Raw genomic sequence first — 24,190 nt, 5'->3', positions numbered from 1 at the left:
GATATGTGTTTAAGATAACATGTTTTGTTTAAATTTATTAAAAAAGAAAAGGAAAGAAAACCCAAGGCATGGCACACTGGGCTTGGGGGTTTGAGCCTGAAATGGCCGCCATGATGCTAGAGTGCCTTTCCTCCTCCCTTTATAGGTCTACGTCTTCTACAAAGGGCAAGAGGCCCCTGGCTTGGTGGAGCACCACGACCTCCTCAGCAACGAAGTGAAGGTTCTTCTTCTGGAGCAGGGCTTCTACGTCTGCCGGAAAGCCGAGGAAGTGAGGCTGGTTAACATCCAGGCCTTGCCTCTCCCAGCCCTGGAGATGGACCTTGGGTCTCCTGCCACGATGGGCTACGACGCCGTCCCAGTGGCCATGGACCACGGACCGACCACGGAGGCGGCTGCCGCGGCAGCACCTGGGCCGAGGTCGGTCTCACGGAGCATCGACGTGCCAAAAAGGTGAGTCCCGGATATTTTGCTCGTGGCTGCGTAATACTTAATTCCTTATGACGTGGATCGAGTATTTTCTAGCGCGGCCATCACCAAAATGGTGGCCCCCAGATGCACAGCTGTCAACTTACAGATTTGAAAATAAGGGACCAGAAGCCTTGAAAATAAGGGACCAGCAGCCAAAATAAGGGATTTTAGTCAACCAGCTGAAATGCGAAGTTAAAAGGGACCAGATAATTTTGGAGAGCAGCGCCAGTTTTTGGCCCTTCGTTTCCAGAAGTTCCTGCTCAAGACACCAGCCGATGAAACACTGCAATTAAATAACCACAAGCAGCAACCACTTTTCGCGCAAAACAAAGTCCAAGCTACAAAGATGCTGCTGCAGTTCTGTATCTTTTCTCTCGTGCTCCATCTGCAGCTCTCAGTTCCATCAGGTGGGGCGGGAGGAAGGGGGGGGGAGGGAAATAGCCCCCGAAGTAAACCCACAGATCAGACCATCTATGCTAGTCTACCACTACAAATCTATGGGAGAAGCGCTTGCGGTCCTTCCTCCGCTTTCCCCCCTTGGAACACCTGCCCGCGCCTCCGCTTCCTCCTCCTCCTCTCTCTGAACTGCTTTCTCTATGCTTGCCCTCGCTCTCCTCTCAAGGCTCCTCAGCAATTCATAGGCCGCGCCAGGCTGCCCATCTTATCCGGGTCCTTTGGCGGCACAGCCGCAGTACGTCCTAGCAAGAGTGGCAGCGTAGGGCAGAGGGGAGGCCCCAGGCAGAGACGCTCAGGAGGAGGATGGCGGCGGAAGGGCCCGAGGCTCCCACCAGTCCCGGTGGGGAGGGGCTCCCGGGGGCCGAGGCTGGTGAGAGGAGGCCGGAGGTGGCCGGGCCGGGCAGCCAAGCAACACAGTTGGAGCCTCCCTCCTCCCTGGCTGGCAGGGAGGGAGGGAGAGGAGCTGCTTCCTTTGAAACCCGGGAAATTTAAGGGACATCATCAATAAGGGACAGCAGCGGGACACGGCACTGGGATAAGGGAGCTTCCCGCCAAATAAGGGACGGTTGACAGCTATGCCCAGATGTTTTTTTCCAGCTTCCCTTGGTTTCCAGAGCAGCTTGCAGTGATAAGACCACCTTAGAAACATGGACCGCCATTGTTAAAATGGCTGCGATCAGCTGCCCACTTCCTCTCTGGAGTTCTTGCCTTTCGAAGGAGTTGGGGCGGCACTGCTGTGCCTTGTTAAACTGGGGTGCAAGTTGGGAGGTTCCTAAAAGGTGTCCTAAGTCCACCCCCCCCCGTGATGCACGAAATCTGTTACAGCATCCATCATCAAACATGTGGTTGGAGGATGGATGGCGGCTAACAGATTGAGGTTGAATCCTGACAAGACAGAAGTACTGTTTTTGGGGGACAGGAGGCGGGCTGGTGTGGAGGACTCCCTGGTCCTGAATGGGGTAACTGTGCCTCCGAAGGCCAGATGATCAGCCTGGGAGTCAATTTGGACTCATAGCTGTCCATGGAGGTGCAGGTCATTTCTGTGTCCAGGGCAGCTGTCTACCAGCTCCACCTGGTACGCAGGATGAGACCTTACCTGCCTGCGGACTGTCTCGCGAGAGTGGTGCATGTTCTGATTATCTCCCGCTTGGATTACTGCAATGCGCTCTACATGGGGCTACCTTTGAAGGTGACCCAGAAACTGCAATTAATGCAGAATGCGGCAGCTGGAGTGGCTGCTGGAACAGTATAACACCAGTCCTGAAAGATCTGCATTGGCTCCCAGTCCGTTTCCGAGCACAATTCAAAGTGTTGGTGCTTACCTTTCAAGCCCTAAATGGCCTCGGTCCTGTATACCTGAAGGAGCGTCTCCACCTCCATCATTCTGCCCGGACACTGAGATCCAGCACCGAAGGCCTTCTGGCAGTTCCCTCATTGCGAGAAGTGAGGTTACAGGGAACATGACAGAGGGCCTTCTCAGTAGTGGCGCCTCCCCTGTGGAACGCACTCCCTTCAGATGTGAAGGAAATAAGCAGCTATCTTCTTTTTAAAAGACATCTGAAGGCAGCCCTGTTTAGGGAAGTTTTAAATGTTAGATGCTGTATTGTTTTGACACTTGATTGGAAGCTGCCCAGAGTGGCTGGGGAAACTCAGCCAGATGGGCGGGGTATAAATAATAAATTATTATTATTATTATTATTATTATTATTATTATTATTATTAGGTCAAATAGTTCTTTGTAATGTTCTGTCTCCCTTTTCTAGTAATTGCAACCTGTTCTGATCTCCCCCAGAGTTTGCATAGCAATAGCAAACAATACATCGCCCAGGACCGCTATGAGGGGCAGAGCGTGATGGCAGCTTCGCCCAGCGGTATATTGGGGGGGGGGGTGAAACTGCCATGTGCTCCCCAGCAGAGCAGCTTAAAGAACACCCCCCCCCAGCTCTTGTGAGTCATAGGTAGGGTAGGGGCTCCGTTGAACCAATGGAGCCCAATGTTTTGACTCTGTGCAAGGAGACAGCTTCCCATGTTCCTAAATCGGGCAGCAGTTTTCAGGGTCTGGGGAGGGCCCCATCCTGCTTCCTTTTTATTGCAGATGCTGGTGACTGAATGTGGCACCTTCCTTAGCAACCCCCCTTGCCTACTTCTGAGTTGCAGCCCCCCCCCCCCCCGTGTTAAAGCACACCAAGACATGGCAGTCCAAGGTTGAAATCCTAAGGAAAGCTTTCTTAACTCCTGGATACAACTAATGCTTAATTTTAAAAAAAGGGGGGGGGAGCGAAATGCTTTCTCTCCTGACTCCAGGTACGTGATGTTCTCCAGATCTGCTCTTGGGGGCTGTTTGGACTCGCCGCTTAAATAATTCATTCTGTTAAAAGCGCCTCTTACAGATCTCTCTTCCTGGATAGGCGGGCGAGCCGAGTTCAGCGCTGAGCTGAGTTCAGCTTTCCGTGCAGATTTGGGGGGGCGGGGAAGAGGCCTGGACTTTCCTTAACCCCCCGTGCCGGTTTCAAAGCTGCCTTTTTTTAAACGCCTGCTTGAAACCCAACCAATTAAATGTCCTGTTTGAAACCCTCCATTCATTGCTGCCTCGTTGAGTCGATGCTTGCCGTCGTTTCATGACGCCATCCTGAAATGCCTTCATAGGATCAAGGCATAGTGCGATTCTTCCGCTGTGGTTCTTGCATTTCATTGGGGAGTACCTTCCAGTTCGACGATTCTAGTTAGAAGGGACCCAAGGGTCATCTAGTCCAACCCCCTTGTTGATTGGTTCGGTGGTTAGCACCTGTCTGTCTCGGGAGACAGTGGAGGAATGCGCTTTTTTTGGGGGGGGGGGGGTCAAACTGTTGGAAGATTCTTTTTTCCCCCTGGTGCAGAAATTCAACCAGCTTGTCGAGCGATACTCTGAGCTCCAAGCACCCATTGAAGCAAGCGAGGGACAGTGGCGGGTCAGTACTTTATAGACAAGGGACTGTCCGGCTCAAGGCAGGCAGTAGCTGACCAGCGAGACACTGTGCTCTCTCCCACCTACGAAGGCAACCTGTGGCACGCCTGCAGTGCAGGAATAGCAGCTAATAATACAGTGGTGCCTCGCAAGACGAAAATAATCCGTTCCGCGAGTCTCTTCATCTAGCGGTTTTTTTCGTCTTGCGAAGCAAGCCCATTGACGGCTTAGCGGCTTAGCGCTATTAGCGGCTTAGCGGCTATTAGCAGCTTAGCGGCTAAGCAGCTATTAGCAGCTTAGCGGCTTAGAAAAAGGGGGGGGGGAGGGAAAAAACTCGCATGACTCGCAAGACTTTTTCGTCTTGCGAAGCAAGCCCATAGGGAAATTCATCTTGCGAAGCGCCTCGAAAAACGGAAAACCCTTTCGTCTAGCGGGTTTTTCGTCTTGCGAGGCATTTGTCTTGCGGGGCACCACTGTAATAATAATAATAATAATAATAATAATAATAATAATAATTTATTTATACCCCACCCATCTGGCTGGGTTTCCCAGCCACTCTGGGTGGCTTCCGACAAAGTATTAAAATACAGTGGTCTGTTAAACATTAAAAGCTAGCAGCTACATTCTATTCGGCAGCTAGACTGGTGACTGGGGGGCGGCCACTGAGACCATATAACACCGGTCCTGAAAGACCTACATTGGCTCCCAGTACGTTTCCGAGCACAATTCAAAGTGTTGGTGCTGACCTTTAAAGCCCTAAACGGCCTCGGTCCAGTATACCTGAAGGAGCGCCTCCATCTCCATCATCCATCCTGGACGCTGAGGTCCAGCGCCGAGGGGCTTCTGGCGGTTCCCTCGCTGCGAGGGTGGCACCCGCCCTGTGGAATGCCCTCCCACCAGTTGTCAAAGAGAAAAATAACTACCAAACTTTTAGAAGACATCTGAAGGCAGCCCTGTTTAGGGAAGCTCTTAAAGTTTAATAGGTTATTGTATTTTAGTGTTTTGTTGGAAGCAGCCCAGTGTGGCTGGGGGAACGCAGCCAGATGGGCGGGGTATAAATAATAAATTGTTATTATTATTATTATTTAATATTATTATATAAAAGCTTCCCTAAAAAGGGCTGCCTTCAGATGTCTTCTAAAAGTCTAGTAGTTGTTCTTCTCTTTGACATCTGGTGAGAGGGCGTTCCACAGGGCGGGTGCCATCACCGAGAAGGCCCTCTGCCTGGTTCCTTGTAACTTGGCTGTTTGAAACAAATGCAAGCTGTTCAAAGTGTGACAGCAGGGCTCGAATCCTGGCGCCGTTTCTCCTGGGACGTGCTGGTTTCCCACCGTTTTTGTATGCATGAAAGTTGGCTTCATATTCAGCCCCCCTCCACCCTTTTCTTCGGTCTCTCGTTGCAGGAAATCAGATGCTGCTGCTGTGGAGATGGACGAGATGATGGCAGCCATGGTGTTGACCAGCTTATCCTGCAGCCCCGTGGTCCAGAGCCCCCCGAATGGTGATGCCGGCATCCCAGGTGAGCTTGATGCGCCGAGATCGAATAGGAAGGACCCCGTGGCCTAGTGGCAAGGGACACAAGGTCCCAGGTTCGGTCCCAGGTGTCTCCAGGTAAGGCTGGCAAAGGCTTTCCATTGTCATTCTGGTCTCCCTGCTGCTCCACAACTGAGCAGTGGAAAGCAAATTTGCTCCATATGGTTGACAGTCCTTCAAACACAGGGTGAAATCATGGGATGCCTTTGCCAGCCAGTTCAGATGTTCTGTTTCCTCCGTGGTCACAAAGCACTCAGACTCTCCTCTCAATGATTTAGCTGAAGGTTTTGTTCCAGAAAACAGCATGTGACCTAAACATAGTTCAGGTGATTGATTGATTGATTGTTTGATGGACTACTGATCATTAAATTTCTGATCGGCTTAATAGATTAAAACATACGAGAAAACAGAAGTGACAACAAACGACTTAAACATGAAATACTGCAAAAATACACGGTTGTGCATAAAACATTGCATTAATGCAAAGATACTAATATACAGTGGTACCTCTGGTTATCTACTTAATTCGTTCCGGAGGTCCATTCGTAGCCTGAAACTGTTCTTAACCTGAAGCACCACTTTAGCTAATGGGGCCCTCGCTGCTGCCGTGCCGCCAGAGCACGATTTCTGTTCTCATCCTGAAGCAAAGTTCTTAACCCAAGGTACTATTTCTGGATTAGCGGAGTCTGTAACCTGAAGCGTATGTAACCCGAGGTGCCACTGTATATAATATTTTCTTTTTAACACGCCCTCCCTCTCAGCTTCCAGGTTCTCACCAGGGTCCAAACAAATGCTCAGCTCACCCCAAAAATTCTCACCGCCAGAAGAGTTCCTGAAAACAGTGTTCCTCACCCTCGTCTCTCACTCTAGACTTGCTTTTTATGGGCGTCTCAAGGCGAAAGGTCCTTAATCAGGCTGCCCACAGCTGCGTCCCGTTCAGCTGCCCTCTGCACACCTAGTTCCAGGTGTGGCAGGTTTGGTGGGTTTCCGGCCCAATCACCTTCTAAATCCAGCCCACGGACGGTCCGGGAATCAGCGGTTTTTTACATGAGTAGAATGTGCCCTTTTATTTAAAATGCATCTCTGGGTTATTTGTGGGGCCTGCCTGGTGTTTTTACATGAGTAGAATGTGCCCTTTTATTTAAAATGCATCTCTGGGTTATTTGTGGGGCATAGGAGTTCGTTCATTATTTCCCTTCAAAATACAGTCCGGCCCCCCACAAGGTCTGAGGGACAGTGGACCGGCCCCCTGCTGAAAAAGTTTGCTGGCCCCTCGTCTAGAGGATGGGAAGAGGGGCCCCTTCCACTCACAGCAGGTTATGTGATCCTAACCCTGCAAAAATAAAAAATAAAATCCAATGAGCTCAAGGTGTCATATGAGGCTTCCCCGCCCCCCACTGAATCTCCCCAACACCCCTGCGAGGGAGGTTGGGCTGAAAGGCAGCGATTGGCCGAAGGTCACCCGGCGTCCTCAGTAGCCAAGCGATTGGATTTGAACCCAGGTCCTAGTCTGACACTCTAAGCCAGGCTTCCTCAACTTCGGCCCTCCAGATGTTTTGAGACTACAATTCCCATCATCCCTGACCACTGGTCCTGCTAGCTAGGGATCATGGGAGTTGTAGGCAAAACACATCTGGAGGGCCAACGTTGAGGAAGCGAAGCCTGCACTAACCAGTGAAAAAAAGACAGCCACGCAACCAAGAAATTACACAAAACAAAAGAATTGCCGTGAAAATCCCTGAAACGAGAGATAATCGACTATAGAATTGAATAACAAAAATCAATTTTTTTTTGGGGGGGGGGGAAATTAACCTAGAATTAAACAAAGACTTAATGAGATGCTGGCTACAAAACTCCTCTCACTGAACTAATCCGTTTCCTCAGAAGGAAATAAAGAATTTTTAAACCTTGAATGATTTTAAGTGATATCAAACAAACTCAAGAGCAGGGCAAAAAAGGTATAAAAACCTCAGTGACAAGTTTAAAACATAGCCCTATTTAAGAGAACATTATAAACCATAAATGGTTTTCAATGATTTCCAGAAAACTCAAAAGCAGGGCTGAAACGCTTACAAAAACGGTTTTAAGAAAAACTTACAAAGGAATACGAGATAAGCTGTTTAAGTTTCAAACAAACTCAAAAACAGGGCTGAAGCGCTCCTGACTGCTGATGTTAAAGACTGATTCCCCTCCCCCCACCACTGCTCTAACCACTGAGACACACTGTCCTGGATCAGGACAGTGGCTCGTCTGGTCCGTAAGCAGGCCCTGAGCGAGAGAGCACTCGATTTCACCCCTCCAACAGCTGCCCCATCTCCCTCCGAGCTCTGCCGGGACCCCTGCGTCCCCCCTGCGACCGTCTGGTTCAGTCGCCTTCTCAAACCAGCAAAGAGATGGTGGCTGAACTTTGCTGGCCGAGGAAACCGCCAGCCCGGTCCCTTGAGGGTTGCTGTTTGTGACCGTCTGCTCTCCTCTCTGTGCCCTCCGCCCGGCCCTGCCGTCGGACAGCTGCTTGGAAGGGCAGCTGGCCGCATTTGGGACGGTGTCTGCATTCCTAGAGAGAGGCATGGAGCACGTAACCTGACTCCCGGCCACTGTTTCCAGTCGGATGCTTGGGCCTATTATGGGAGCAATGGGTCCTGGGGCACCCAGAGGAGCTAGCGTCTCTATTTAGAGTTGCTGCCCAGGAATCAAGTTAAAAATAGGACTCTGCCAGTGTGGGAAAAGCCATCGATCGACTTGAGTCGGCAGCGCAGTTGTGGAAACTCAGAGTGTGTGGGATTTATTCTCTTGTCCTCTTCTCCAGAAGCAAATTTCGCAGGTGCGATCCTGTGGACGCCTGCTCAAGGGTTATCCCTTTTGAGTTGGTTGGGCTTTGTCCAGCAGTGTCATACCCAGCGCACAAAGTCCTTCATATATCAGTTGCTGGAAACCACAGGAAGCGACAGCGCTCCTGTATTCGAATCCTGCTTTCGGGTTTCCCATAATGGGCATCTGGTTGGTCACTGTGAGAGGTGGAAGCTGGACCTGATCCAGCACACTCATCTTACGTTTGTTAAATTGCTGTCTGAAACATCTGGAAGACACCAGCCTGAAGAAGGCCGTTTCAGCAAGACCTCTGACATATCCCTACCCCATAAACAACCCACAATATTCCAGTGGAATCACAAAATTGTAAAACTGCTTTTCCTTTTTTTTTTTTTGCATATGCTTTTCGGTAATGGATAATTAAAAAGCAAAACAAATAAATTTACAGATCAATTGTAAACAGATAAAAACATTACAGGATCATTGTAATAACCTGCAGTTTTATAAGAGTGTATATTTACAGTAGATAATTTAAGTGAGCAAGTTGAATGAATTTGGATATCCAGAACTAAATTTAAGGCACCGCAGAAAGAGGGGGGGAGGAAGTCAAATTTTGAAATGTGAATTTGATTGTAAAACTAATGAAATGTATAAATTTTGAAAAGTATAACTGAAAAACAAAAACAAAGCAAAACAGAGAGGTTGATAGATGGATGGATAAATTGAATGGCTATCTGGAGAGGGTGAGATTTGAACCTGGAACCCTTTGCATGCAGGGCAGATTCCCTGCGGCCGAGCCACAGCCTCGGCCCTCCAGATGCTTGGAGACTATAATTCCCATCATCCCTGACCACTGGTCCTGCTAGCTAGGGATCATGGGAGTTGTAGTCCCAAAACATCTGGAGGGCCAAGGTTGAGGAAGCCTGGCCTAGTAACTGGGGGGGGGGGAACAATTTGGAAAAGACGTTGACGGGGGCTGGAACTGAGCCAAGTGCGAAAGCAAGTTGCGTCTTGTTTCTCAAAAGAGCCGTGGGGTTGGAAGGGGTCCCCGAGGGTCATCTAGTCCAACCCCCTCTCTCCTCTGTTCCTTAGCATCCCAAGCGGCGGGCGATGTGTGGAAGGAAAGCGGAGACATGTCGGACGGGGGCAGCAGCAGCACTAGTGGGCACTGGAGCTGTATGTCGACCCCGTCTCCTCCCCATTCTGAGGCCAGCCCCAAGTACTCGAGCGAAGCCTTCAGTTCTCCCCGGCCGGACGACGGCTTTGAGACGGACTTGGACCCCTTCCTCTTTGATGAGCCTGCTCCCCGGAAGAGAAAGGTAGGGGGCGCAGAAGTGGGGAGGGGCAGTGGCTGGAGAATCGCCTCATGGAACGCGGATTCTTCGCTGCCTGATTTTTTTGTGACTTTCATTAACTCACTGTTAACCTGTGGAACTCCCTCCCACATGAGGCTGTGATTGCCACTGACTATTATGGCTTTAGGGACGCGGGTGGCACCACAGAGCCTAGGATTGCCAATCCGAAAGTTGACGGTTCGAATCCCCGCAATGGGGTGAGCTCCCGTTGCTCAGTCCCTGCTCCTGCCAACCTAGCAGTTTGAAAGCACGTCAAAGTGCAAGTAGATAAATAGGTACCACTCCAGCGGGAAGATAAACAGCGTTTCTGTGTGCTGCTCTGGTTCTCCAGAAGTGGCCTAGTCATGGTGGCCACATGACCCGGAAGCTGTACGCCGGCTCCCTCGGCCAATAAAGCGAGATGAGCGCTGCAACCCCAGAGTCGTCCGTGACTGGACCTAACGGTCAGGGTTCCCTTTACCTTTTTATGATGGCTTAAAAAAGGATCCTGGGTCATTGGCCTGATCAGCAGACTCCTCTGTTCTTACTCAGCAGTTGGCTGATAATTAACTTGGCTAATGATGAGAAAAACAGGCCTGTTTTTCATGTGGATGTCCCTTTTGTAAGAATTTTTTTTTTTTACTGAATTTTTTCAGATAAGCAAAGAATAGCTATTAATGAACAAGACATATAAGAAAGCCTGACTACAGAGGTGCCCCGCAAGATGAACGCCTCGCAAGACGGAAAATCCACTAGACGAAAGGGTTTTCCGTTTTGGAGGTGCTTCGCAAAACGAATTTCCCATGCTTGCTTTGCAAGACGAAAATGTCTTGCGAGTTCCTGCGGGTTTTTCCCCCTTTTCCCCTCCTTTTTCTAAGCCGCTAAGCCGTTTATCCGCTAAGCCACTAAGCCGCTTAACAGCTGATCCACTAAGCTGCTAAGCCGCTTATCAGCTGATCCGCTAAGCCCCTAAACCGCTAATAGCGCTAATCCGCTAAGCTGCTAATGGGCTTGCTTCGCAAGACGAAAAAACCGTAAGACGAAGAGACTCGCGGAACGGATTCTTTTTGTCTTGCGAGGCACCACTGTATAGACTTAGTCCCGGGGATTCTTCTTCTTCTTCTTCTTTGATAACTTTTTTTAAATTTTCCAAATATGACAAAACGGAAACAAACAAACAAAAAACCAGAAAAAAACAATAACCAGATTAAACTGCCTGCAGACCTGAACCAGGTGTGTCTCTCTCTCTTTCCCCTAGAATTCTGTGAAGGTGATGTACACCTGCCTGTGGCCCAGCTGCGGAAAAGTCCTTCGCTCCATTGTGGGGATCAAAAGGCACGTGAAGACCCAGCACTTGGGGTGAGTAAGGCCCCAAGACCCCGGTTGAACAGCATTCACCCAGAGGGAAGCGACACGGTGTTGAGATTCCTTTCATTGTAGCTGGTTGGGCTGGATCAGCAATGTCCAACAGGTCAATCACAATCGACAGGTCTCCTTTTGATTGCTGGCTGGAGAAAGAAATGTTCTGGAATTCTCTGTCCTTGTTCTGTCCATGAAATGGGGGAAGACGTTACTGAAAAGAAGCTTTCTCCTCTTATTTGCGTCGTGTTGTTTTTTGTGTGTTTTATGTCCTCCCCTTGGTGCTGGAGGAGACTCTTGAGAGTCCCATGGACTGCAAGAAGATCAAACCTATCCATTCTGAAGGAAATCAGCCCTGAGTGCTCACTGGAAGGACAGATCCTGAAGCTGAGGCTCCAAGACTTTGGCCACCTCAGGAGAAGAGAAGACTCCCTGGAAAAGACCCTGATGTTTGGGAAAGATGGAGGGCACAAGGAGAAGGGGACAACAGAGGACGAGATGGTGGGACAGTGTTCTTGAAGCTACTAACATGAGTTTGACCAAACTGCAGGAGGCCGTGGAAGACAGGAGAACCTGGCGTGCTCTGGTCCAGGGGGTCACAAAGAGGCGGACACGACTAAACGACTAGACAACAACAACAATGTCCTCCCCTCTGCTTTGCTTCCTCCAATGATGATGGGTAGATTCCCCCCCTCCATTGATCATTCCAGATCACTGCCAGTTGTTTTATGCTGGGAGTAGATCGCAGCCTCTAGGGAGTTGGGACTTGCCTGGGCTAGATGAACTTGGGGTAGCGTCTAACTCTCTCGTTCTGTGATGGAACTCGGGCGCTATTGACGGAATCAGAGGCTCCAGATGTGCCTGATTCCAGATGTGGAACATTTGTGTGCAGGTGGTCTTCCAAGCTGAGCGCCTCAAGATCAGTTGCTGTACCTGCCAACTTGAGGAGTTGTTGTTGTTGTTGTACAATCACAGAATTGTAGAGGTGGAAGCGACTCCAAGTGTCACAGTTGTCCCCGTTGGGTTGTCACAGCTGGCCATGGTGGACGCCGCGACTGGTGTAGTGGCCAGAATTGGAACTTCAACTTCTAACCGCCTGGTATTTATACCAAGCCTGGCCAATCCGGAGGTGCCATGCTGCCTGCCAATCGCGGCCGCCGACATTGCCCATTCCCGTCCGCTTGCGAGCCTGAAAGAGAACTGAAAGGTGTAATAGAATGATTGGAACCGTATATACCATATGTGGTGTTCATGTCCGGAAATTAAGAAATATTGGAATACAATACATGAGGAAATTAAAAAGCTAATAAAAACATCACATACTAAAAGAGCAGAATCATATTTATTAAGAATTTTGAATGGAGACATCCCGAATGACAAAATTAATATTTTATTGTACGCGACAACAGCAGTGAGAATGTTAATAGCCAATAATGGGAAAGGAAATTACGTTCCAACCAAAGAAGAATGGCTGAATAAATTATGCGAATACTAGGAATTAGCAAAGTTGACCGATTTGATAAGACAAAAACCAAAAAATATAATCTAGAAACTGGAAATGTTTAAATGATTTATTTATTACCCTATTTTTCGCACCATAGGGCGCACCGGACCATAGGGCGCACCCAGTTTTTAGAGGGGGAAATCAAGGAAAAAAATATTTCCCCCCCCCCCCCCAGCCCCAAAGAGCAGCGTACAGGCTGCACACAACCTCTCCCTGCCAGAGGGGTTGCGCGCAGCTATGGAAGAAGGCAAAGCAGCGAGCGGGATGGCAAAGCAGCCTCTCCCTGCCGGAGGGGTTGCGCGCGGCTATGGCACAAGCCTGCATTCGCTCCATAGGATGCACACACATTTCCCCTCAATTTTTGGAGGGGAAAAACTGCGTCCAATAGAGCGAAAAATACGGTATTTACAAAGATTAAATGTAAGGTATTGGTTGTGTTTAGAATAGATTTATGAAAGATTTAGAAACCTATTGATTAGAATATTTGTGTGAGATTGTGTAATGGTTGTGAGGGGGTTACTTGTGCGTAAATTGCCTTCAGATTAGTTAGATTGCTTGCTCAATCATGTTTAGGGTTAGAGCTCGCCCTCCGTGACCTGTTAGTCACTTGCAGAATCCGTCAGTGGGCGTTTCTTGAATCTCTTCCAGCATAAAAGCTGTTTGACCCCAAGTCTCCTCCTATGTTCCCTGCGCGGAACGCGTCTGTGCAAGTAAGGGGAAGGCAGGGGCGTGCCAGCGCTCTCTCCGCTAGTTTCGGTTGAAGGGTCTCGGAGCCCTGACACCGATTCCTCTATCTCCCTCTCCTCTCTATTGGCGTCACGCTGAATTCCTTCCCCCTTGCTGGTTCCCTCTCCGGCATCGCTCTGGAGCCCTGCCTCCGCTTCTCGCTCTGATGTCAGTTCCCTGACAGATTGTATGGGAAAAATACGGAATAACAGATACTATCTTGCTTAAAATGCATATAGGAAGTGCATTGTAAGCGATGGAAGTCAACCAATGAAATTTTATTATTGAGATATTTGTAGGATAAATTTGGAAGAAATTCTTCCAGCCTTTATTTTTTATTTTTTATTTTCTTCCTTTTCCCCTCTTTTGTTCTTTTTTTATATGTGTGTGCTTATCTGTATGTATTTGCAATATATTGCATATATTTTGCAATAATTATATTAAATAAATTAATAAAATAAAAGGGGAAAAAATGAAAGAGAACTCTGAGGCTCGGACATTCCCGGGGAATTTGCCCCCCCAAAAGCACAGCGTCGTCTCTGAGCTCTAACGATGAGCAAAACAAAAGGGGAAACTGGGAGGCAGGCGGTTAACGCTACCATGGCTGTTCTGTGGTCAAGAGGACGATGCTTGTCCGTTCGATCTGGGGAGCCGATGGAAAAAGGGCGCTAATTTAAATTAGACTACTGCAATGCGCTCTACGTGGGGCTACCTTTGAAGGTGACCCGGAAACTGCAATTAATCCAGAATGCGGCAGCTAGACTGGTGACTGGGAGCGGCCGCCGAGACCACACAACACCGGTCCTGAGAGATCTGCATTGGCTCCCAGTACGTTTCCGAGCACAATTCAAAGTGTTGGTGCTGACCTTGAAAGCCCTAAATGGCTTCAAAGGCCCAGTAGACCTGAAGGAGCGTCTCCACCCCCATCGTCCAGCCCGGACACTGAGGTCCAGCTCTGGGGGCCTTCTGGCGGTTCCCTCATTGCGAGAAGCCAAGTTACAGGGAACCAGACAGAGGGCCTTCTCAGTAGTGGCGCCCACCCTGTGGAACGCCCTCCCACCAGATGTGAAGGAAATAAGCAGCTATCTTCTCTTTAAAAGACATCTGAAGGCAGCCCTGTTTAGGGAAGTTTTTAATATTTAATGCTGTATTGTTTTTAACACTTGATTGGAAGCCGCCCAGAGTGGCTGGGGAAACTCAGCCAGATGGGCGGGGTATAAATAATAAATTATTATTATTATTATTATTATTATTATTATTATTATTATTATTAAATCCCCAGAGCCCAAAATTTGGCAAATGTTGGACTTGTGTCGCCCCAGTTCCCTGGGCACTGCTTAATCTCTCTTTTCCCATCACTGCAGAGACGGCGCCAATTCTGACCAGCGGAAGAGGGAAGAGGATTTTTACTACACGGAAATGCAAGTGAAGGACGAGGCGCCCCCAGAACCCGCAGCGGCCGTCTCCAGCCCCACTGCCACCTCTGCGGGGGCTTCTTCTCCCATCGCCATTCAGCAGACTCCGTCACAGCCAGAGGCTCTCATCCTGGACCAATCAGTCCCTCCAGAACATCACCTGTCCAGCAGCGCCCTCAGCCAGTCGGCTCCTAGCTCCTTCTGGCACATCCAAGCCGACCATGCGTATCAGGTAGGGCCCGGCTGGCCCTCCCCAAATATATATCTCCCCCTCACACCCTTTTTATTACATACAACTAGCAAAACCCCAAGAGTGTGGCTTTGGGGTATTGCATCATGCCACGTGCAAAGCAGTTGAACGCTAAATAATAAGAGGAATAGGGATGCACCAATATAACTTGAGGTTAAACCACAGAGCCTAGGACTTGCCGATCAGAAGGTCGGCCGTTCGAATCCCCTCTACGGGGTGAGCTCCCGTTGCTTGGTCCCTGCTCCTGGCAACCTAGCAGTTCGAAAGCACATCAAAGTGCAAGTAGATAAATAGGTACCACTCCGGCGGGAAGGTAAACGGCGTTTCGACCTGGAAGCTGGCCGGCACCCTCGGCCAGTAAAGCGAGATGAGCGCCGCAACCCCGGAGTCGGCCACGACTGGACCTGATGGTCAGGGGTCCCTTTACCATTATGCCACCTACAAGCGACGCAGGTGGCGCTGTGGGTTAAACCACAGAGCCTAGGGTTTCTGCTCAGAAGGTTGGCGGTTCGAATCCCCACGACGGGGTGAGCTCCCGTTGCTCGCTCCCTGCTCCTGCCAACCTAGCAGTTCGAAAGCACATCAAAGTGCAAGTAGATAAATAGGTACCACTCTGGCGGGAAGGTAAATGGTGTTTCCGTGCGCTGCTCTGGTTCGCCAGAAGCGGCTTAGTCCTGCTGGCCACATGACCCGGAAGCTGTACGCTGGCTCCCTCGGCCAATAAAGCGAGATGAGCAGCGCAACCCCAGAGTCATCCGCGACTGGACCTAATGGTCAGGGGTCTCTTTTACCTGTATGCCACCTGCAAGTGTAGTCTGGCTATGGTAATGCATGCTTTGAAAACAAAGTCCTTCTTCATGCAGCGTGCAGTTACACTACAGACCTCTCTCTCTCTCTCTCCTGCCACCCCATAAATGCATTTAGCAAAATAGGCAGCGGAGATGGAAACGCAGTGAATCCTTTCACACCTCCCTTGTTTTTTCTCTCTCAGGCTCTGCCATCCATCCAGATTCCAGTATCCCCGCACATATTCACCAGTATCAGCTGGGCTGCAGCGACATCTACCATCCCCACCCTCTCGCCGGTGAGTCCTGACTAGAGATTTAAAATTTCCGGAGATTTTGAAACCATGAGAAAAAATTGTTTCCCCCTCCCCTTGTTTTTTCCGGGAAAAAATACAAATTTTGGAAAAATTGAAAAAAAAGTTTAGTGTGGAGTAGTTTTACAAATTGCGCGAAATGCAGTGTATATAAAAATATTATGGCTGCAATAAAACACGTAACCACCCCCCTTCCCCTCAAAAGCAACAAAAAAAGCAAGAAACCATCAACGTAAAAATAATCAGATTTGCTCCTTAGCACCAATAGCAAATAAAGTTAAGGTCCACCTCAGTATTTAAGCTCCATAGAAGGTCTACCCTTTGAGTAGCGCTTTTTTAAAAGAAGAAACAAGACACAACATATGTTAAAACAAAATAAAAAAATTTCCTTCCAGAAGGAAGGAAATTTTTTTATTTTGTTTTGACTATGGCAGACCAACACGGCTACCTATCTGTAACTACAACATATGTTGTTGTTTAGTCGTTTAGTCGTGTCCGACTCTTCGTGACCCCCTGGACCAGAGCATGCCAGGCACTCCTGTCTTCCACTGCCTCCCACAGTTTGGTCAAACTCATGTTCGTACCTTCGAGAACACTATCCAACCATCTCGTCCTCTGCCGTCCCCTTCTCCTTGTGCCCTCCGTCTTTCCCAACATCAGGGTCTTTTCCAGGGAGTCTTCTCTTCTCATGAGGTGGCCAAAGTCTTGGAGCCTCAGCTTCAGGATCTGTCCTTCCCGTGAGTACTCAGGGCTGATTTCCTTCAGAATGGAGAGGTTGGATCTTCTTGCAGTCCATGGGACTCTCAAGAGTCTCCTCCAGCACCAGAATTCAAAAGCATCAATTCTCCGGTGATCAGCCTTCTTTATGGTCCAGCTCTCACTTGCATACATCACTGCTGGGAAAACCATAGCTTTTACTATACGGACCTTTGTTGGCAAGGTGATGTCTCTGCTTTTTAAGATGCTGTCTAGGTTCGCCATCGCCTTTCTCCCAAGGAGCAGGTGTCTTTTAATTTCGTGGCTGCTGTCACCATCTGCAGTGATCATGGAGCCCAAGGAAGTAAAATCTCTCACTGCCTCCATTTCTTTCCCTTCTATTTGCCAGGAGGTGATGGGACCAGTGGCCATGATCTCATTAAAAGGTTCTTTAATTCCTCCTCACTTTCTGCCATCAAGGTTGTGTCATCTGCATATCTGAGGTTGTTGATATTTCTTCCGGCGATCTTAATTCCGGCTTGGGATTCATCCAGCCCAGCCTTTCGCATGATGAATTCTGCATATATGTTAAACAAGCAGGGAGATAGCCTTGCTGTACTCCTTTCCCAATTTTGAACCAATCCGTTGTTCCATATCCAGTTCTAGCTGTAGCTTCTTGTCCCACATAGAGATTTCTCAGAAGGCAGATGAGGTGATCAGAAATGGGAGTGTTCTTTAAGAACTTGCCATAGTTTGCTGTGGTCGACACAGTCAAAGGCTTTTGCATAGTCAATGAAGCAGAAGTAGATGTCTTTCTCGAACTCTCTAGCTTTCTCCATAATCCAGCGCATGTTTGCAATTTGGGCTCTGGTTCCTCTGCCTCTTCGAATACATGCAGTTTATTCTATCTCATTTTCTGAACTACTGCTGTCATTTTCCATTTCTTCCTGTTTGTCATATTTCTCGTGGACTTCTAAAAACCGGCTTTGGGAAAAAAAAACAGGAAAAAACCTGATTTCCCCCCAATTTTTCTGGTTTTTTTCCAGGCCTTTCCATCTCTTGTCCTGACTTCTGTGGCTGCAGGAATCTTGAGCGGCACAAAGGGCTGTTTCCAGCGCCTTGGGGAGGTGGGGTCCTGGAGTGACTTGCTCTTGGGTGTATCGTAAAGCGCGTACGTTTCTTGTTTGCAGGTGCGAAGCCGGTCCCTGAGTTTCAGCGAGCAGCAGCCTCCGCCGCCGCTGCCTCCTCCTCCTCCTCCGCCCCCTATCTTGAAATCCCACCTGATTGTCACGTCTCCTCTGCGGGCGCCCAGCAGCTCGAGGTAAGGCCGGCAAATAATAATCATAATAATACAGTGGTACCTCAGGATACGAAAGGGATCCGTTCCGGAGCCCCGTTCGCATCCAGAAGCAAACGCAACCCGCGTCTGTGTGGCTCGCGATTTGCCGCTTCTGCACATGCGCGTGGCGTCATTTTTACCGTCTGCGCATGCGCAAGTGATGAAACCTGGAAATAACGCGTTCCGTTACTTCCGGGTCGCCGCGGAGCGCAACCCGAAAGCGCTCAACCTGAAGCAACTTCAACCCTAGGTATGACTGTAATACAGCGGATGCTCGGGTTGCGAACGTGATCCGTGCCGAATGCACATTCACAACCCGCAGCGTTCACAACCTGCAGCGGCGCGTCTGTGCACACATGGCTTGCGATTCGGCGCTTCTGCGCATGCGCAAAGTGCGATTTAGAGTTTCTGCGCATGTGTGACCGCCGAAGCATCTGTAACCCGAGGTATGACTGTGATGATGATAATAATAATAATAATAATAATAGCCCACCCATCTGGCTGTGTTCCCCTGGCCACTCTGGGCAGCTTCCGACACATATAAAAACATAATAAAGTGTCAAACATTACAAACTTCCTAATAGCTTTTTATTATCAATTTATTTTACAATGCATATAAAATAGAGAACAACAATTAACGGCAACAGGCAAAAATTAAAAGATGGGGGAAAACGAACTGTAAAATAGACACCTAGAATGGGTAAGCTGCACATGAATTAAAATAACCAAGCCCAGATCATCAAGTATTGTTCTGCATTTGCCAGGCTTGTGACAGACTTGAAAATGATGGTTCTGGACTGCCCTGAGATCTAGGGATGGAAGAAATAAAGGAACGAACGAATGAATGTCATAACAGAATGCCAAATCCTATCAAAGGTGTCTGGAGGTTCTAGTCCTTGTAGAAATCACAAATTATGTGTGATTTTGGTCTGCCTGGATAGCTCAGTTGGATAGAGCGTGGTGCTGATAACGCCAAGGTTGCAGGTTTGATCCCCGTATGGGACAGCTGCATATCACTGCCTTGCAGGAATTTGGACTAGATGATCCTCAGGGTACCTTCAAACTCTTCAATTATACGATTCTTTGATTTTCCTGTATTATAGCTATATTCCAGAGTCAGCAGTATCAAATGTCTGGTGTAAGATTTTGGGCAGTTTCTGATTGAGTTGTGATCACTATTTGTGCTGCCAAGATTATATATATATATATATATATATATATAACGACAACAGCAACAACAATTTTAATTTGTACCCTGCCCTCCCCGGCTGGAGCCGGGTTCAGGGCGGCTAACAACATAAAACTAACACAGTATACAAAGAACATAGTAACAGGCAATCAATTAATCAAAATACATCTTAAAATTTAGTTCAGAGCAAATTAAAATCTGGACAGATGGCAGTCCACAGGTAAAATTGACATGATGATGATGATGATGATGATGATGATGATGATGATATTTTATTATTTATACCTTGTCCATCTGGCTGGGCTTCCCCAGCAACTCTGGGCGGCTCCCGTCCCGACAGAACCCCAAAAACAGAATAAAATTCCAAATATTAAAAACAGGGCTGCCTTCATCAGAAACACTCAGCAACATTTATTTTGAACAAGGCCTTCTTGACTTCCTTTTCGTTTGGCCCCGTGGTTCCCAGAGTGGGTGTAGTTCCAAACATATCTAGAAGACCCCCCCCCCCCCGGCCAGGACTGCAACAAAGGCTGCTGTCCGCCTCTGTCCCCCTGTTTTCACGGCCCTGGGAAGTTCTCCTGCGTCTCCTTCAACGCCTGTCCCCTGCCTTTCTCTCTCCCGCAGGAAAGTCCGCGGCGAAGCCAAGAAGTGCCGTAAGGTCTACGGCATCGAGCACCGCGACCAGTGGTGCACTGCCTGCCGCTGGAAGAAAGCCTGCCAGCGATTCCTGGACTGAACGCATGCAAGTTTCCCAAGATGGAGGGAGCAGTTCTCTCTCTCGCTGCCAGCCAAGCGCCAAGGGGCCAGACCTCTGTGTTTTTGCAGCGTCCGCGCCCTTGGAAGCCACTCTCCCCGTGCTTCAGCAGAGATCTCGAGAGCCCGTCCTGGGCTCCGTATATTATTCTACATCCGGCAGGTTTTTTTCCTTCCTAATTTTCAGTGTTTTGTGGGAATGTTCGTTTTTTAAAAACACACCTTTTCCTCCTATTTTTTAACACACACACAAACACAGCGCCTCCCTTTCTATTTGTAAATAAGAGGGGCAAAGCGGGGAGGAAAGAGAGTTTTTGGCTTGGTGTAGCTTAACAGACTTGTTTCTCGGTGTGCCCAGGGACCAAAGAACCTTTTTTCCTGAACTGTTCCCTCCAAACGTAGTTGGCTGAGTGTTTGGGTCGGTGGTTGCAATATGGAGTGCATAGGAGCATCCCTTATCTAACCCCAAATCGAGAGGGTGCTGGGTCCATCAGGAGGAAGGGGCATGGCTGACTTCCTGTGGACTGTCTCCCCCTTCTGGTGCCCGGGAGGAATTACACGCTTGCACCCAAGCCCTGGGTTTTCCCCCCTTCCTTTTAAACATTACGCTGTCAAAAGAACAATCAAGCTACAATCCAGCGAATGCTTGTTTCATTGAAGTGGAAGGAACCTGGCTATATTGCTTCGATTTATGCTTTCATCCCCCCATTTTACACCTAAAATTTAATGTGCAAAACAGCCCTGGGGCACCTGAGGATTTCTCGTGTGGCTTCAGTTGCCCCCTTCCTCAAAGGCCAGACCCGGCGTTACCTGAGGGAGGAAATCATATTTTTGCTTAATGATGGGCTTGCCCATCAAGACCATTGGGTGGTTTTGTGGGTGCTCTGGTCCGAACTGGAGCGAGCAAAAGTCATGGGTGCCAGGGCATAAACGCCGTTATCGTGGCCTTCCTCAACTTGGCCCCCCTGCCAATGTTTTGGGCTGGCTGGGGCTGATGGGAGTTGTAGTCCAAAACACTGGCAGGGCGTCCGGTCGAGGAATTTGCTTCCTTCCTTCCTCTTCAAGGTCAGACCCGTTGCGCATGCAATCCAGACCGTTCGTCGCCAATGCACCCAACCTGCGCCATTTTGCAGAGCATGCTGGGAGAATGCACTCGGCTCACGCTGTGCAGTTGTGGGGAAGGGCAAAACATTTTGGGGAAAACCCTCTTTCTAGCCTTGTGCTGCCAGCGGTCAGTGCAGTTGCCAAATGACAATCAGTGCAGAGAACTAGATCTCCTCGCTGGGGAACAATAAAAGTAGCCCAGGGATGTCTTGGGACAGGAGATTTAAAAACTCCAGGAATGTTGAAGCCCTGTTTCCCTGCACCCCCAGGTTGTGGGGGGAAAATGAAAGTTTAGATAGTACTTTTTTAAAACTTGCTTTAACACACCACGTTCCCAGCAGTTTCCATTTGGGCCCCTGAACCCTGGGGGAGAGGTGTGGGCCCCCACCCACAATTTGTCACATGACTCCATCTGCTTTTCTCTCGGTTGTGGGTACAGCACTGCACAAGGAGCGAGTCCTCATTGAGTCCACTAAACTTTGGGGCTGCCAGTCAAGACAGAGAGGGGCTTGTTAACGAATCGTGGTTTCCCTTCCTTGGGGGAGCGCTTCCCTCCCTCCACAAAAACCCGTTGCCCGGACAGCTTTTTCGGATTGCTTATGTGGTTCCCCCCGTCCCAGTCACCTGCGTTTTGATAATCATGAGCCATAAAGACACAGATCTCTCCTTGCGAAAAGAGCAACGGAATGAACAATGAACACTCTGAGAACGAAGATTTCTTTACAGAAAATAAAAGCTACCCCTGCTTTACTTTTAAGGGTAATTTTTAAGGCTTGGGGTGGGAGAGTTTTGTTTTTTTAAAGGAGTTATGTATATTATCGGTGCTTGTTGAAAATTTTGTGTTTTGTTGTCATTTTGTGCATCATACACACCAGCCTCCCTCAGTCTCCTGATCTTTTGGACCAGAACTGTGCCGGCTAGGGCTGGTTGGCAGATCTGGTCCAATACATCTGGGAGACCCGAAAGTTGCGGGAGGCTGCTATACACAGTATGTCGGATTTTTTATTTCCCTAAGCCCAGACTCCTGGTCAGTGCTAAAGCTGGTCGACGCCAAAATGTGGGTCTTATTTGAGCGCTTTGAACATCCAGAGAATCAGTGGATTATTGGATCACCCAAAGCTTGAGCCCAGATTTCTGCATTTTTATATTTCCAAATGTGAGATTTTGGGATATTTGTGTTCTCTCGATTTCTTAAAATCAAATCAAATCTTTATTATGGCCCAGAGACCCAACAAAACGATTTCTTCAAAGCAGTGTGCATTTTTTGGAAAAAGATGCCGTCATGAATTATGATGCGGAAACGTTGTCTTTTTGACAGCTGTGTTTAAATTTTGGGGACAAATAATCTGGGATATCAGAGACGTTTCTTTGGAAATCTCATTCATCCTTCTTCAGAAATACTGATCTGTAGCTATCTCGCTGCATTTGACCTTTCTGAGGTCTGGCAAAATCTACCGGATTTCCAAAATGGTCTGTTTCTGCTCCTGAAGGAGCCTCTCTTCCCCATCAGAACTAATTTGTCTTGAGATTTGGAGACCAGTTTCTTCACTGGCAGAAGTCTAGGCCCTTTGGAATCTCTTTTCTTTTTCGCTTCTGGTTTTTGTTTTGTTTTTTTGTTAAAAGTGATTAAGGAGGAGGTGGAAACAGAGAAATAATTTGTAAAGGAAAAAGGAAAGAAAAAAGAAAGGACTTTGGGGTAACCATGGTGGTATCTGGCTTTCTCTCGCTAAGCTGCAAAAACCCTGGGGTTGGGGAATATTTCCTGCTGTTACCGAGCTATTAAAGGAATGTGCACTCCGTCTGCGGGGAGGCGATGAGTTATACTCGCTGCTAAAAGCAGCGCCCTGGTTGCTGTATGCTCCAACCCCTGGCCTTGTTCATCAAATGCCTCGTTCCAAAATTCTATAGCACTTAAATTTTGGAAAGTGAAAAAGGAAAAGCTAAGCTTGCATAGGAATATATTTGTTGTCAGTATTTTATTTTTTTTGTTTCATTCCATGGGATAAGAGTTCCCCACCGTCTCTTTTTATTTTCTGAGCTGTGCAGTACAAGTTAGACTGGACAACGTAGGTCTGTGGTTTTATGTATGCCTAGCCTTTATCTTTAAAAAAACCTCGCTTGTCAAAGTTGTGGGGTGGGAGGGAACCCAGAACGCAATGGAAACTCGAGGGAACAATCTACCCATGCAACAGATTTCCGCTTTGCCATTATTTCCTAGGGCGCACGACTCCCCCTGCACCAAAAGGGCGCAATCCTGTTGTCTCTACACTTAGGATAGCGGACTTTACATCTGCATGTGATGGCCAGAAACTAGGGGCGAGTGATGGGAACAGGGAGGGCTGGCTCATTCTGCCTCCTCCTGGCAGACTGACTGTGAGGGCTGCCTATGCATGAGACTAGCCCTCATTGAGGAGCCAGGTTTAAGGTGCAGCCTGCTACCCCTCCCTGCTTCGTTCCACTCAAGATGCTCTGCTTCCTAGACTCTGGTCCTCCCCACCAAGCGCTTTGTGGCCCCACATGTAACTCTGATGGCTGGCATACCTGTGTGTTGCCACGCTGTGGACTAGCGCCTTCCTTTTTGAATTGTGGCATGGTGGGAGCTTCGGGACTTTGCACTCAACAGAAACCAGCAATACACGAATCCCATCACCACTTCAAAAGCTGTGAGCTTCATCTTGGGTCTCTGCATGATGCCCAGAGAGGTGTTCTGCAAATTATTTCAGGGCCCAAAAGTACACAATCCGGCTTCGATCAACGATAGCCTTGCAACTATTGCAGATAACTTCAGTTTTTTCCCTTGGCAGGAAATGAACCGAAAGCAAAATATTTGCTATTTCCTCTGGCCAAAACAGCTGTTCCTCTGGATTTTCTTTACAGCTTTGAGCTCCCCTTTCCTCTGTTTTGGAAAAATAGCCTAAATGTTTAGATCTCATTTTAAAAAATCTCTTCCCTTCCCCTTTCTCGTTTTTCCAGCCCATTCTCTCAATTTCCCTTGAAATGTGGTCAAGTTTCTTACGTAGAACTTTTTATAGTGAAAAGTCTCTCTTTTCCTCACCTGTCTGTAAAATGGGGTCGGGGGTCTCTCCTCTGACCACAGGTGTGTTTGTAGCTTTCCTAACAAATGGCAGCTCCTGCAACTGAACTCTATGAGCTGTTTTTCGTTGCCACATCTTTAAGGACATGGGTATATCATTACTTCTAAAGGTTTTTTTT

The 24,190-nt window shown here is 48.4% G+C and overlaps 1 protein-coding gene across 2 annotated transcripts in view; it reads left to right on the top strand.

Annotated features, from left to right (window-relative positions):
* The window catches only part of ZNF395 (zinc finger protein 395), a 60,730-nt gene extending 36,540 nt beyond the window's left edge, over positions 1-24,190 (top strand). For both annotated transcript variants that reach the window (XM_079968765.1, XM_079968764.1), the window contains exons 3-10: positions 146-450; positions 5,272-5,387; positions 9,302-9,528; positions 10,802-10,902; positions 14,497-14,779; positions 15,789-15,881; positions 17,783-17,913; positions 19,745-24,190. In XM_079968765.1, coding sequence (XP_079824891.1) covers positions 146-450; positions 5,272-5,387; positions 9,302-9,528; positions 10,802-10,902; positions 14,497-14,779; positions 15,789-15,881; positions 17,783-17,913; positions 19,745-19,856 — 1,368 coding nt within the window. In that variant the 3' untranslated portion in view covers positions 19,857-24,190. The remainder of the gene's footprint in view (positions 1-145; positions 451-5,271; positions 5,388-9,301; positions 9,529-10,801; positions 10,903-14,496; positions 14,780-15,788; positions 15,882-17,782; positions 17,914-19,744) is intronic.

The sequence above is a fragment of the Podarcis cretensis genome (assembly GCF_951804945.1).
Source record: "Podarcis cretensis genome assembly, chromosome: 3".
Classification (NCBI taxonomy): Eukaryota; Metazoa; Chordata; class Lepidosauria; order Squamata; family Lacertidae; genus Podarcis; species Podarcis cretensis.
The sequence above is the reverse complement of the archived record's forward strand: the minus strand, read 5'-3'. Positions and strand labels throughout refer to the sequence as shown.